Below are 14266 nucleotides of genomic sequence, written 5' to 3' on the forward strand. Positions count from 1 at the left end.
TAGGGCCTGTTCCTCTCTCCATAATGTCCACAGCAATCGATCCTGTTAATATGAACACTACATACTGAGGAAAGAAAATCTCTACAAGCTTTATGGTGTGACTGAGATATGAGCCTGCTTTTGTATAGACATAGTAAAGGGGGACTTGTCAAATAATTATTCTATAAGATTATGATGAACAAAGAGGTATCTTCTCTTCCTTTGTTCTCAATTCCTCTTCTTGCATATCACTGTCCTATAAGAAAAGAGGGGTGCAAAATCCCAGGTAGTTCCTTTATAGGCCTTTCTGAGTTCCCATGCCACATTGTGTGCTGAACAAGCTATTTTAAAATATGTATATATGTGACAGTTTGTACAGTAAAACTATAGGGCCCGGTATTGTGGATTCAGCATCTAAGAATCAACACAAAAAAGCCAGGCAAAGTGAGTTTAATTAGGACAACTAGCTAAGGGATTTACAAACTATCACATTTCACACATGAAGATCAGCCAGTAGAAGTATTGTATTGACTGGCATGGCTGCCCTCGCTCCTTTTTTTAAAGCTTAAGGCGGTCATTGAACTCTTACTTTTGATATTTGGGAACCAAACACATTCCTTTTTCTCCGGCCATCTTTCCTGCACTGGGATTGCAAGCATGCAAAATAACAGAAAATGAGAAGAGGCACATGACCAATTCCAATATAATTATCAAATGCTAAATCAAATCCAGTTGATTCACTGGTCTTAACAATAACACCAGCATAGGTTCTAAGCCAGGGGTGGGCAAACTTTGGACTGGGGACCACATCGAGGAATAGAAATTGTATGGAGGGCCTTGAATGCTCATAAAATTGGAGTTGGGGTGCAAGGGTTGTGTGTGGGCTCTTGGGTGGGGCTGGGGATGAGGAGTTTGGGAAGTAGGAGGGTGCTCTGGGCTGGGACCGAGGGGTTTGGAGGGCAGGAGGGGGGTCGGGGTTGGGGCGTGTGGAGAGGCTCAGTGGTGTGGCCCTCAACCCAGCGCCCGCCAGAGCGGGGCCGAGCCGCGTGATGCGGCCCCAACCCAGCACCCTGGCCAGAGTGGAGCCAAGCCATGTGGTGTGGCCCCGACCCAGCGCCCCAGCCAGAGTGGGGCCGAGCCGCTTGGTGCGGCGCAGGGGTCGGCTTAAAATGGCTTGCGGGCTGGATCCAGCCTGTAGGCCGTAGTTTGCCCACTCCTGTTCTAAGCACTATACTGTAGCCCATATTCTGAAATAAATAATGATACCTCTCAATATAAAATAGTTACTTAAGTAAAGTACATTTCAGAAGTTCTGGTTTCATATTATAGATATATATACACGCTCACACACATGCAAAAAAAATAAAAATTCTTCAGTGACCCCAGTCATTCAATAGTTATGATAAAATCTACCATTTATGGCTAAGTTCAATATTATTGGGTGAAAAAAGATTTGTTTTATCTCCTCATCAAACACAAACACAAGAGAGAAATTAAAGACAACTTTGGACTTGAATGTATACAGGGTCTCCAGTACACCCTATATCTGGAGTGCAAAGGACAGCTTTAATGGTCCACGCCCCTTTTCATCTCTAACTCCTATGAGCTCTTCACACTTCTTTAGTCTTAAAAAATGTACATAGGTTACAATAGGATCTATGTGACTATGTCAAGATTCTTTTCCTTTCCCTTCTCAACACTGGGGATAAGTGCTCAAGTAGACCAGGAGTTCACTTGTTTCCATTCTCTCCAAAGCAAAAATACATGATGAGCAAAGGAGGAGGGTGAGGAGACTCTCTACGCCTCCCCTTCCCCCGCCCCTAGCAGAATGCTTTGTGGAAGTTGTGGCAAAGAGTGGTTGGCCAATCCATTGGGACTTCAGCACAGCTGGAATTATGGGGCTACTACCCAAGGAAAATGAGCCCAGGCAAAGAGATGGCAATTTGGGAGGAGCAGGGAGAAAACTTCTATGCCATTTATTTTTCAGCTTTCTGAGCCTCAGACATAGGATGACAGAGATACATGACTCTTCAAATACAGTACACTATACTGAGTACAGTACTCAGCGATTCAATAGCTCAAGTACTTGTGCAATGGTGTGGAGTTCTTCTACCAGTGGGTGTCATATGCCCCTCTGAACTGAAAACCAGGAGTTCGGACTAATTGATCATGATAAATATATGGGTCAGCCATTGCTGCGTTGTCTGTAAAGGAACACAACTGTTGAAAACTCCCATTAAAAAGGAAGCCTAAACATTGGAATTGCATCAGTGAATGGATGAATTTTCTGTTAAGCGAGAGAAAGAAAGAAAAAAAAATCCTGGGAAAGACAGTATCAATCTTCAGATGCAGACTTTGTCTCTTTCAGACCAAACCAGTGGATGGGGACAGCAAGTTTGTGAAGACATTGATAACCAGCCTTGACTAAAGCCCCCAGAACTTTATTGTTACGTTTTCCTGAGGTAATGGTTAGAAAGCCTTAGCTGTGGTAGCAGGCACACGCACCTACTTTTGATACAGATGGGGTGGGGGACAAAAAAACTGCCAAGATAATGAAAAATGTCTGAGAAAGGGGGAAGAGGAGGAGATATTTAAAAATGCTTCATCTGTAACACTGCAAATGGTCACTATTGTTTCTTACACTCTGTTAGATGCATCATTGATATATTTATCAAATTATGCTTTTGCCAATATTTTCCACTGGATTTGAGTAAATGTAAAAAAGGTGAAAAGCCAATGAACACATAATCCAATCTGAAGTTCAGAAACTTTTAACTACTGTAAAAACTCTTGGGAGTTAGCCATCTAGATCAGGTGGCCTTTCCATTAGTGGGCTCATACGCCCATGTATTTAGGGCCCTAATCTTGTAAACTTCTACTCCTACCCATAGTTCCACTGGACCCTAAAATTGTCTTGCCTACCGGAATTATCCTATTAAACCTATAGGTTTAGGAGGGACTGTTACTAGTCCCTGGAATATTATCTTGCAAACCAATTTCATACAGCACCTAAAATGTTGCAAAATAGTGTAACAGATACCTTTTTGGATTTAAATTTTCCTTTTTAACAGCTGAGAAAATGACAATTTAACCAATAAAACTACAGTATTCACATAAAATAATACTGTCAGTATTATGAATTCAGCACCTAACAACAGAACCAGCACCACTAATAAGGTAAAAAGTTAATTAGGGTAATTACAAGCACAGGGATTTATAAATCACTGACCCTTACACAGAAGGATTGGATTCTGCAGGGGAATTAATGTCACATGTGGGTCACTGAAATCTTAGTGTAAGTAACTGGGAAGCAAATACATTTCCTTTGTTGAGCATCTCTTCTAGAATTCAAATATTTAATTAGGAATGTGACCTGATACACGTTGATTTACCAACTACACTAATCCCAGCTCACAAAAGAATTCAAAGTAAACAAAGATATGCATGGGCACTGAAATGAAATGGAAGAAATGACTATAATCTTGACATAGAAGTATCCATTTAGCTGAACTGAGATCTGGCTTTCCTTTTGCAGCAATATTTTCGCACTCACAAATCTACTTTGGGCAAAAAGTGGAATAATCATATCTTTTAACTACGTGATTTATGCTTCCACTCAGGTTTAACTGTGGGCCCAAAAATGTGGGCCCAAATTTTGCAAGCACGACTGTGTCAGAAAAAGGAAAGTTCTTGTCTGAAAACTTACCCCTTAAAAGGTTTGCTACCTCTGTCCTCTCAAAACAATTATGGATATTGCTTCTCTTTCTGCCAACACCCTTTTCCCGTTGGTTTCTCTAATTTACACAGGAGAAGTGCTTATTTCAACTTCATAGCTTTATATGTTACCTCAGCAATTCTTGAGCGGCTGACACAGACTCTTCCAGAGACCTGTCCTGCCTACACAAAAAATGGGAGTTGGACACACAAGTCTGTTCAACAGTCCTAGACTATTCAGCCAATCCGTATTCAGCCATCTTAGCATGGGCAGGCTGAAGCCACGTTTCCTAGTAAAAGTTCTTTTTCTTTGACTGTTTTCACTCTCATTTTTCAGTTGTATCTGAGAAGACTTCGTCTGCATTGTTTCCATCTTTGGAGACTGAAGAAAAACGGCCCTATCCTGCTGAAGTCTCTAACAAAACTCACACTGATTTCAGGAGGTCAGGACCGGACCCAACGTCTACTCTCACAAAAGCCCCTCTTCATCTGAATGAAAATGACTAATTCCTACTGCCCAGTAATATTATGATTCAAGTGTTATCATTTTTAGATTAGTACTTAATGCTTGAGTTTCTGATTTAGATGTAACTTAACCATTGTGAAAGGTAGTTTTGTTTTTATTAAAAAGGTGTTGTAAGGTTTTACATCTATATGCACAACAGTTATAAATATATTGATACCACATTAAGAAAATAATCAGTGCCTTTCAGAAAGTGTTCCTGTCAGCCACTATCCTGTCTATCCTCCGTAGCCTCTGGATTTAAGTCACTGCAGTCATCTGGTGTATCCTATTATACCTAATCTATATTGAGTCTATCGGTCACTATAAGACACTCAGTGTTAGTCACAAGGGTTATCATCATGGGCTAATTTGATATTAGCAACATCCACTTAAAGACTAAAGTTAACCAAGGACAAAAGTCCTTCCCAACCTACCATGACATCGGTATCATTCAGCTAAAGACATCACTATGCTTTAGTTATAGATGTATATATAAAAAAACCAACACATTTTTCAGAATTTCAGATCAGTAAGACCGATCACAAGTACTTTACTCCCACCGGGAAAATGCCATTAATCATTTAGTGGAAGAAAATAAAGGTCACTGGAGAATGACAAGGCAGAATAACATTCGCCTGATATGGAAATAAATGTCTCATGTCAGCAGGACACTGTTGTCCTGTCAGGATTCCATTCAGTTGATACCATTTTCGAAGTATACCACCAAGGTAAAACTCGTGGGGCTGTGGTGAGCTTTTTATTAAAAGCACCATAAGGGTTTTCCTAGACTGGTGCAACGTTTTGTACTAAACATCAAAGATACTACATCAGAGATAACATTTCAGTCTAGTTTCAAACACAGGGGAGACCACATGCATCACTGGAGCAGTGTCACTCTGATGATGCATCACACTGACATGGCACTAGCCAGCATGCTGTAGAAGTATCAATACAGAAATTTTTTAGATCTTAATGAATAATGAGAATTTATGCAGGGGAGGTTCTTTCCTTTAAGAGCCTTTAAGGTCATTCAGAATCATTTGAATCCCGTTCTTCAGAAATCTGAAGTGTGGGTAGATTGAACTTTTCAAGTTTTAGGGTCATTAGATCTCAAGCTTAAATGACCTGTAGAAGGCAAAATGCACCACTAGACAGAATTTGTAATACTCTATTCAAAAGCTTTCTTATTTTTTTGCCAATAAACACTTTAGACCAAATCCTGATCTCAAATAAAAAAACACATGGTCATCTAAAAGGCAGAATTTGGCTGTCCCCTGTTTTATATGACTACCTTTTGCCTCCAGATCTTCAGGTAACTTTGGAAGTAGAATTGTTCTGCGAGTGGAGCAGGTGACAGCATTTTTGTGTAGAGTAAGGCTATCAGCATGCTCTTTGGTGTCATATGTACTGAGGTGCACACAGCTTCAAACGTCACTCAGAGAGACTTAGTTACCTTGTTGTTAAAGAAAAAGCAGCACTCTGGTTCTTAATCTGTGCACACACACACATATTGCAGGCATAAAACAGATACCTCGGTATCTAAGGAGCAGAAAGAAGACAGGGTAATCTGTCTGGCTAGCGTCAATGCTTCTATCCTCATTGCAGCAAACTCTAACTCCTCCTGTCAGATGGTTTTAAGCAATCCACAGAAAAAAAATGAATTAAGAAAATGATGTAAATGTTTTACACACACAGAGAACGAATGCTGTATTTTAATGTATCATGATAACAATTTTTGGATAACACACATTCAGTGTTCCTTTCAAGATTAAAACATCAGCAGAACACAAAAACAAGTTTTTAGGTAGTTTTGAGATAGCTATATATAGAAACTCTTTCACTAGGGACTAAGTGTTAACAACTTTTTGGGTGGGATAAATGTTTTCCAATTATGTTGCCCAATAAGACAAAATTATTTCTTTGTCATGTTAATTGATTTTCCCTTTCATTTATTCACTGTATTTATGATTGCTGACATTTTTTATTCAACATTACTCAGCAGTGTTGAAATGTAAATCTGCCATCATACATGTAAACCTACTTTCCAGAGAGATTTCCTTTTGTTAGAGGAAGCCAAGTCAATTACAGGTTAAACACAATCACAACAACAACATCTGACTCTCATTTTACCTGGTTTTAGCACCAGTGTAACTCCGCTGACATTACTGGGGTTACTCTGAATTTAGCCTGGTGTACCTGAGAGCAGAATTAGGCCCTACATCTCTGAAACTGTCTCTGTGTTTACTAGCTCACCAAAGTAAAGTGTATTCAGTCAAGTTAATTCTCCACATTTAAGATTGAACACAGGGCTCAGAATAAGAGTTTTATTTTATAATATGTTGTACTACAACAAAGTTAGTGAGATTATCTAATTGAGACTGTTCAGCAGTGTTAGAACACAAGAGTTAAAGAAACTAACTTATTTGTTCTGAGAGTTAAGTCCAAATCTCACTATCTCTTAAAAGTTTCTGAAAGGTAAAAGGAACTTTGAAGAGGGCTGAATTTTTCTTTAACTTTTTTTTTTTTTTTAAGATAGTGAAATGTGTTCTCTACTGGTGTTTAGACAAATTTAAGAAAGGAACACTGGTATTTACATTTCTGCTACAAACCTGAAGTTTCTGAGCAAATACGGGGGGGTTCTTTTCTGCTAAGTCAGGTTCTAGATATTCAAGCTGATCACATATTGATGTTTGATGCGATATCCTATTGAGAAGAGCATCAGCAGAGACAAAGGAGTCCTCAGGAGTTGTCTGAAGGGTAAGGAGGATATAGAACAAATAACAGAGGCTGCCAAAGTGGCTCAGGCTGAAAACCGTATATTTGCTTCAAACGTTTGTTTGCTGCCTTCAGTAACATTTTCTTTCTGGCACACATGCATAGCCAATCAGAAATAAATATAATGAAAGTTAGTTATAAATTACAAATTTGAGAGTGAAATAAATGATGGTTAAAGCCTCTAAAGCAATGGTTCTCAAACTGTAGTCCATGGACCACTTTTAGGTACTTCTCTGACAACTGTCAGTCAGTCTTCTGTAAGCCAGTTGCCATGTTGTGTTTGTCTTAAAGCAGGGGTCGGCAACCTTTCAAAAGTGGTGTGACGAGTCTTCATTTATTCACTCTAATTTAAGGTTTCACGTGCCAGTAATACATTTTAATGTTTTTAGAAGGTCTCTTTCTATAAGTCTATAATATATAGCTAAACTATTGTTGTATGTAAAGTAAATAAGGTTTTTAAAATCTTTAAGAAGCTTCATTTAAAATTAAATTAAAATGCAGAGCCCCCCCGGACCGGTGGCCAGGACCTGGGCAGTGTGAGTGCCACTGAAAATCAGCTCGCGTGCTGCCTTCGGCACGTGTGCCATAGGTTGCCTACTCCTGTCTTAAAGCAATGAAACTTCCTGTAAATTGTAGCTCAGTCCAGGATTCTCATAGGAGTTTCAGAGGTTTCTTTGACCAATTCAACTAAAACGATCCCCAAACAACTTTTTGCACTCACTAGAATGTGTCTTTTTCTTCCTTTGGGGTTAACTCAAATTTGCAGGTGCTATCAAGGTTAGAGAGGTCTCAAACACACAGGAGGTCAGAATCACAGTGTTCACCTGTTGAGATTAGAGCAATGGAAGCTCCACTCAATGAGCAGAGTCTTCAGGCTAATAAATGTGAAATCCTCTGCTCAAGGACAGGATCTCAAAAACATAGATACACAACGTACAGAGATGTAACTAAGCAGCCATGCCTGCTGTATTTATAAACTAAGTGTATTTTAACTTTGTCTCCTTAATACTGTCGTTCTTCCTTATGTGACCAAGTGCTGCGAGGCCGGTTGTTAAATTGGGGTTTGCTTGGGAAAGCTGGGGGTCCTTCAGAGAATCTATCCACAATATTCAAAATTTTGAGAACCAGTGCTCTAAAGTCTAGAAGCAGCTACGGCCTTGGAAGTAAGACTCAAAGTCTTTACACTGAGTCCACTGGGAACTGGATTGAGTTCAAAAGTGCAGATTTCTAACAAAGTCTCTCACTTCCAGTACTGCATAACATCAAAACAGTTGGCAATTTATCAGAAAATGAGAAATATCTGTTCATCATCTATTAATGCTAAAACTCATAATAACAGATATGCTACATTCACAAAGCAATTCTGCATATTTCCATACAAAATCCCAGAGAAAACACTGGCACAGCCTATATATCTACGTGTCTTATACATTACTTACTATTTCAATGGTGTCTGAAGCTGTTCCTAAACTCATGGGCTCCAGTTCTTTCTGTTTTGATTTGTCAGTCGACTGTAAGTGCAGATCTTGGCTGGCGGTTAAAATCCGGGAACCTGGGTGTTGTATTTTCATTCCAGATGATAGCTGGGCTTCACTTTCCTCGAAACTTGACCTGGGATCAGATAGATAGTGTATATGTTTTCAGATTAGGCTAGGAGCCCAGTCTCTACTAAAAACACAGCAAATCCTCTTCAGTTAAACTGTCACATTCTCATCTTCACAAGAGCTTGATAAATTAGGATAATTGACATAAGGTTGAATTATAGCAATATATCTTGCAAGATTTTGAGAAATGTTTTCAAAGTAGTACCCTGGATAAACCCTGTACTACTGGATTAGATCAGTGAGAAAATGTACAGCCTACACATCACTTTGCCCTTCTTTCTCACTTCTACATAAATCTCTATCAAATGACAATTTTTGTTCCGTAGCAGCAGTGTAACCCCCCTGGACAATGCCATTTCTAAAAATAAACAAAAACCCTTAAGATATATCATTTAAAAATGGATTAAATTGTTCAGAAAAACAAGTTTAGGAATGCCAAATGAAGAGTTACAATAATAGGGACATACTGTATATACAGAAATGAAACTGCCTTTAATATTGAAGAAAAAACTGTAAGTAGTGAACCATAATCTACACTGAAGACACAGCATAGTCTTTACTGCAGACTTTAAAGTAATCATCAAGACTATGCAACAGAAATATAAGTTCTGATTCTCCACTCCATTACTCCACTGACTGGTGTAAGAAGGGACAGTTGGACTCAATGTTCCCTCAAATTTTCTATATCCATGTGTGGAATGAATTTTGTTATGTGCACCAATATGGAAGTGATGTGTGGCAGGGGTGGGGCCAAGGGGTTTGGAGTGTTGGAGGGGGCTCAGGGATGGAGCAGGGGGTTAGGGTGTGGGGGTGGTGAGGGCTCCAGCTGGGGTGCAGGCTCTGGGGTGGGGCCGGGGATCAGGAGTTTGGGGTGCAGGCTGCCCAAGGGCTGGGGCGGAGGACTCCCCTCAGCCCTCTCTCCGCCGGCAGCAGCTCCAGGGCAGAGGCCCTACTACCCGCCAGCAGCAGCTCCGAGGCAGAGGCGCTTCTTCCCGCTGGCAGCAGCTCTGGGGCCTGGGGAGAGGTGCCTCTCCCCACTAGCAGAAGCTCCGGGGCCGGGGGAGAGGCCCGTGGCAGCCCTGCACACCCCAACTTGCTCCCCTTCCCACCCACTCCCTACCTCTCTCCTCTCCAGGCCCCTGTGGCTGAGCACCTGCGCAGAACTTTATAGCCTGCTGCGTGGCCGCGGAGCTTAGGGGAAATTTAGGTGGGACTCTATAAATTTAATAGATATAGATCTGTGTTTTAAAAGAAAACAGAAAAACTAAAGCACACAACAAAAGCACTGTCTGACTGGAAATAATTTTACTATTATCCTTTTCCTAACAGTCCTTTTATTATTAAACGGTTTTTGTTTGTTGTTTGGTGGGGTGGTGGTGGTGGGGAGGTTGTTTTTTTTGCAGTGATGTACCCTGAACATGGAGTTGTAGAATCAGATAGTCTGACTGGAGGAGATTTGACTGGACTTTCCTGCTGTGCATCAAATACAAGGTACAAAGATTGTTTCTTCGGGGTGCTGCCATCCTGCTGTCAAAAGAAAAGGAAATAATTATCAACCAACTTTCCATTCTCCGTTAAGGTTAATTCATTGCCTCAAGTGACCCAGTGACTGAGAAATTCCATTTCTCTTTTAGAGCTGATAACCTATGTTCTGCAGCATAGCACTCCCTATGGTGCTAAGACATAGTGGATGTAATAAAAGCCACTGACCACAGCACAGACTGTGCAGTTCACAATTTGTATTAGTTCCTCCACTGTCATTTGGGATTAATTAGAATTCAGGTACTATCTAAGTTCTGCCCCTGTTCTTTTTGAATGGAGTATATGGCATTCGCTGACAAAGTGTTATCAAAAATTTAATTGGAACCTTCTTTATCTCATCAGATTGAACACTCAAGAGTCTCCACATTAACAGACTGTTTCATTCTTATAAGCACTGTGGGAAATTCAGACATCTGAAGCTTATTAATGCTATCTAATTAATCAAGTGAATACAAGTTAGGCAAAAAATGTTGATGTTATAACTTTAGTCCCATATTTTAGAGGAAGTCTTTATTTTGAAGAGAGTGCTCATCATTTCTTTTCATAAAAGTTTTAGCCATGGTTTTGGAGAGAAAGATTTCCATACACTGTTTGGTAACCCAACGGAGAGTGCTCTGCACCTGCTATGGCTTAAAGTATTGAATACCTTTACATCTCCAAGAAGTGAAACTAAACCTCAACATTAAAAAGATTAAATAACTTCTATAAGGATAGGAACAATAAAGCATGTGCAATTTACCTGACTACGCTGACTAGAAAGAACCGTGTTTACAATCTACTGCAGATGTACAGCTAATTCACTGTGTAGCAGGGAACTATCCATACAGTATTATCATAGCAATACATAATGACTATCGCGTGTAAATAAATGTAAATGAAAATTTGAGAGTGAAAACTTACCGGCAAGGAGGAGCCTATTTTCTCCATGTATTCTATTTCATATGAGTTGCCATATTCCAGGTCTGTAACAGAAACAGAGAGAAATGTTCCCATGCATGGGGGGGAAATATAATTTTTGCATGTGTGAATAAAATCTTGGCAACTCGTTGCTAATTGTCACTCAGGGTCTGCAGCTTTACTATTGATGCTTTTTCTAATAGGCCCTACAAACAAAATACACAGAGACAACTGTGCCTTGATTTTGAGCTGTCAATCAACTGAAGCCCCATGGCATATCCAAAGGCAGAATTTGGTGCAAGTCCTTTTGAATCAATTTTCCTGTAAAACTCCAGGTTAATCTTTGTTCAGGATTCCATTACAGACCTCAGTGGCTGTACTAAAATTGCAGAACCCTGTGAAACATGCCAGTACATGGTACCTGAAGTGCCGTGTCACATTACAACTCTTTGAAAATATTTTGATGTAGTCTTGATAGCTATTTCTTCCTTTGAAAGAAGGAAGATTTTGCAAGATGACAAGTAATCAAATGATTCCACTCATAGTAAAACCATGCCGATTTTAATCAGGAACTATTATGATCTTATTACTTGAGATTAAAAAATGGATAAGCTATCCATATGCTCATTTGGTGACAGATAGCACAGTAGCATAGATACACTTATTTTCAAATTTTAGTTACAAGGGACAGTTCAAGGCATGAGTATTTACAGAGAAGCCCGGCCCTAACCTCTAAAAAACCTTTTGTTGCACTACTATTTCAAATCCCTTAATTATTCAATGAGAATTAACAAGCACTTCTTGCAAATCCTGGTCATTGGACAGTGAGCTGATATAGACACATACACTGACAAAGAAACTGCTGACAGAACAGAAGATAAATGCAACAAATACAGGGTATAGGGACTGATCATGCAAATAAATAGAGTCCTTACATGAGTAGTCTCATTAAAGGCAATAGGACAAAGGGATAGGTACAACAGATGTATCTCAGATTTTGCATCTGAATCCAGTCACCATTGATGTTCAGAGAAACATTCTAACACAATGGTGAGTTTGTTTTCTGAAGATACAAATTAAGGATTTCTGTTAAATAATATTCTTGTCTCAAAGTTGTTTATTTTTATTCAGTTCTGTATTTTGTTATGTTCCACACAATAAGTTGGTTTTCTTCCTAATTCAGGAAATCACGGAATCAAATGCTTAATTCCATTTCTGTATAGTAAACAACAAGTGTCTTGGATTTAAGCATGTGCTTAAATACACTTCCTGAACTGGGATGACATCCTGAATAAGAGCCTATGTCAGGTAAGTATTTTTAAAATAAATTAGGCTGTTTTCCCCCCAAGACTAGTGTAAATGTCTTAATTGTTTTGAAAAGTGACACTCTCACTATGAAAACAATATTAGAGGGTATTTGTGCAGAAATTCAGATGCTAAAAAATGCCCACAAATATTGTGAACTTCTCTTCTAGTTAAAAGTCTCTCTGGGTGTAAATAGCATGTTTTTGAAAATCCATGCATTTTACAGGCCATCCATTTAAGAAAAATAGCTGCAAAATAGCAATAGGTGAAGTTTAGGATATTGTATCCATTAATTTTTTTGCTGAAGGGAATCCTGCTATAGCAGGTTTAGTAAATTCAGACGCTTGGCATCCCATGGTCTATTTTTAATGGTAACAGGAATTCAAACGGGAGGAAAAGCCTACCATATGAACTACATGCTTCTTTCTAGCTAGAGCAAAAAAACAAACAACACACAAATAATGACATTAAGAGTAAATTGAAAAAAAATAGAACCCGAGGAAGAAGTTCAGGAGGAACTATTAACTGCAAGGCAAAACAACATCAAATGCTTTGAAATGCCTTTCTCCATTTGTTATAACTTTGTATATTACAGTGAAGTCTTACAAACTAGTTCTTAAACACTGGGAAACAATCTGTTACAATATATACAAATGCTCTTTACAGCCAGGAGACATACTGTCAGTGTCCTCTGCTGGCACTGATGATAACAACACTACAACTGTTTAATCCTCACTCTTGCAGCTGTAATCCATACGGTTTGATTTTTAGATTGATATTTAACCCTATTTGACACAAAAGACAGTTTGTGGATTGAGGTACATCAACTAGAAACAAAACAAATAACGTGGCTCATTAAAGATTATTCTTTTGTCTCACTGCTCTCAGTGGTTTCAAACACACAATTATTGTGGATGGCAAAATGGAGGGCAATTCCAGTGTATTAACAAAGTGCCAAAATGATATGAATGAGTTTGAGTACTATGTATTGTTTGACTGCAAAAATCCATCCATCCATCCATAATAGCTCAGTGCTAAACCCAGCGTTGTGAGTTCAATCCTTGAGGGGGCCACTTAAGGATCTGAAGTAGGGTGACCAGACAGCAAGTGTGAAAAATTTGGATGGGGGTGGGGGGTAATAGGAGCCTATATAAGAAAAATTGGGACTGTCCCTATAAAATTGGGACATCTGGTCACCCTAATCTGGGGCAAAAATCAGTACTTGGTCCTGCCTAGGGAAGGCAGGGGGCTGGACTCAATGACCTTTCAGGGTCCCTTCCAGTTCTATGAGATAGATAGGTATAGATATATCTCCATATGTTTAAAGGTAGCAGGAAGACAGTCACAACAGTATCAAGAGTGGTATAATCTGCTGTATTAAGAAACATCTCTTGAATTACTTAGATTTCTCAAAGCAGCATGAACAGAACAGTCAATGGAAATCATGATTATTTTAAATGATCTCAAAAGAGGAAGCATTGTTGATTATAATTAACATGTAATCTGAAAGTCTGGACATACCCAGCATACTTCCAAAGCATTTAATTAGGAATTCTGTTCACTTTCTGTTACCAGTCTGAGAGCTGAAATGATGGTTTTAGTGCATCCATACATGATGTTGTTTGTTCAAAAAATCATTTTTTCTTTAAGGAGGAAACATTAACATCACACAATGCAGTCATAAATGGATGCATTTAGTTATAATTTAACAACAAAGATGAATGGATTATTCAGATTGAACCATCTGAACAGGATAGCCAACAGATCCCATGAAAGCCCCGGATCCTGCATACACTTATGCATGTGCATTTGAGTGTTCACATGAGCAGTCCCATTAAAGTGAGCAGAATTACTCACATGCATCAGGTTAAACTCATAGATAAACTGTTTGCAGGATTGGGCCTAAGAGCCTAAATCCCGCAGTCCATAATCATGCAAAACTCCA

At 39.2% G+C, this 14266-nt stretch overlaps 1 protein-coding gene across 12 annotated transcripts in view; it reads right to left on the reverse strand.

The window, feature by feature from the left end:
• The window catches only part of TACC2 (transforming acidic coiled-coil containing protein 2), a 184373-nt gene that overhangs the window by 20469 nt on the left and 149638 nt on the right, over nucleotides 1-14266 (reverse strand). For 5 of the 12 annotated variants that reach the window (XM_034777951.1, XM_034777954.1, XM_034777953.1 and 2 more), the window contains 5 exons: nucleotides 11020-11081; nucleotides 9989-10104; nucleotides 8413-8584; nucleotides 6808-6948; nucleotides 5730-5819 (listed from right to left, as the gene is read on the reverse strand). In XM_034777951.1, coding sequence (XP_034633842.1) covers nucleotides 5730-5819; nucleotides 6808-6948; nucleotides 8413-8584; nucleotides 9989-10104; nucleotides 11020-11081 — 581 coding nt within the window. The remainder of the gene's footprint in view (nucleotides 1-5729; nucleotides 5820-6807; nucleotides 6949-8412; nucleotides 8585-9988; nucleotides 10105-11019; nucleotides 11082-14266) is intronic. The other 7 variants (XM_034777956.1, XM_034777957.1, XM_034777958.1 and 4 more) reach the window with 3 other exon arrangements.

Source organism: Trachemys scripta, chromosome 7 (assembly GCF_013100865.1).
Source record: "Trachemys scripta elegans isolate TJP31775 chromosome 7, CAS_Tse_1.0, whole genome shotgun sequence".
NCBI lineage: Eukaryota > Metazoa > Chordata > Testudines > Emydidae > Trachemys > Trachemys scripta.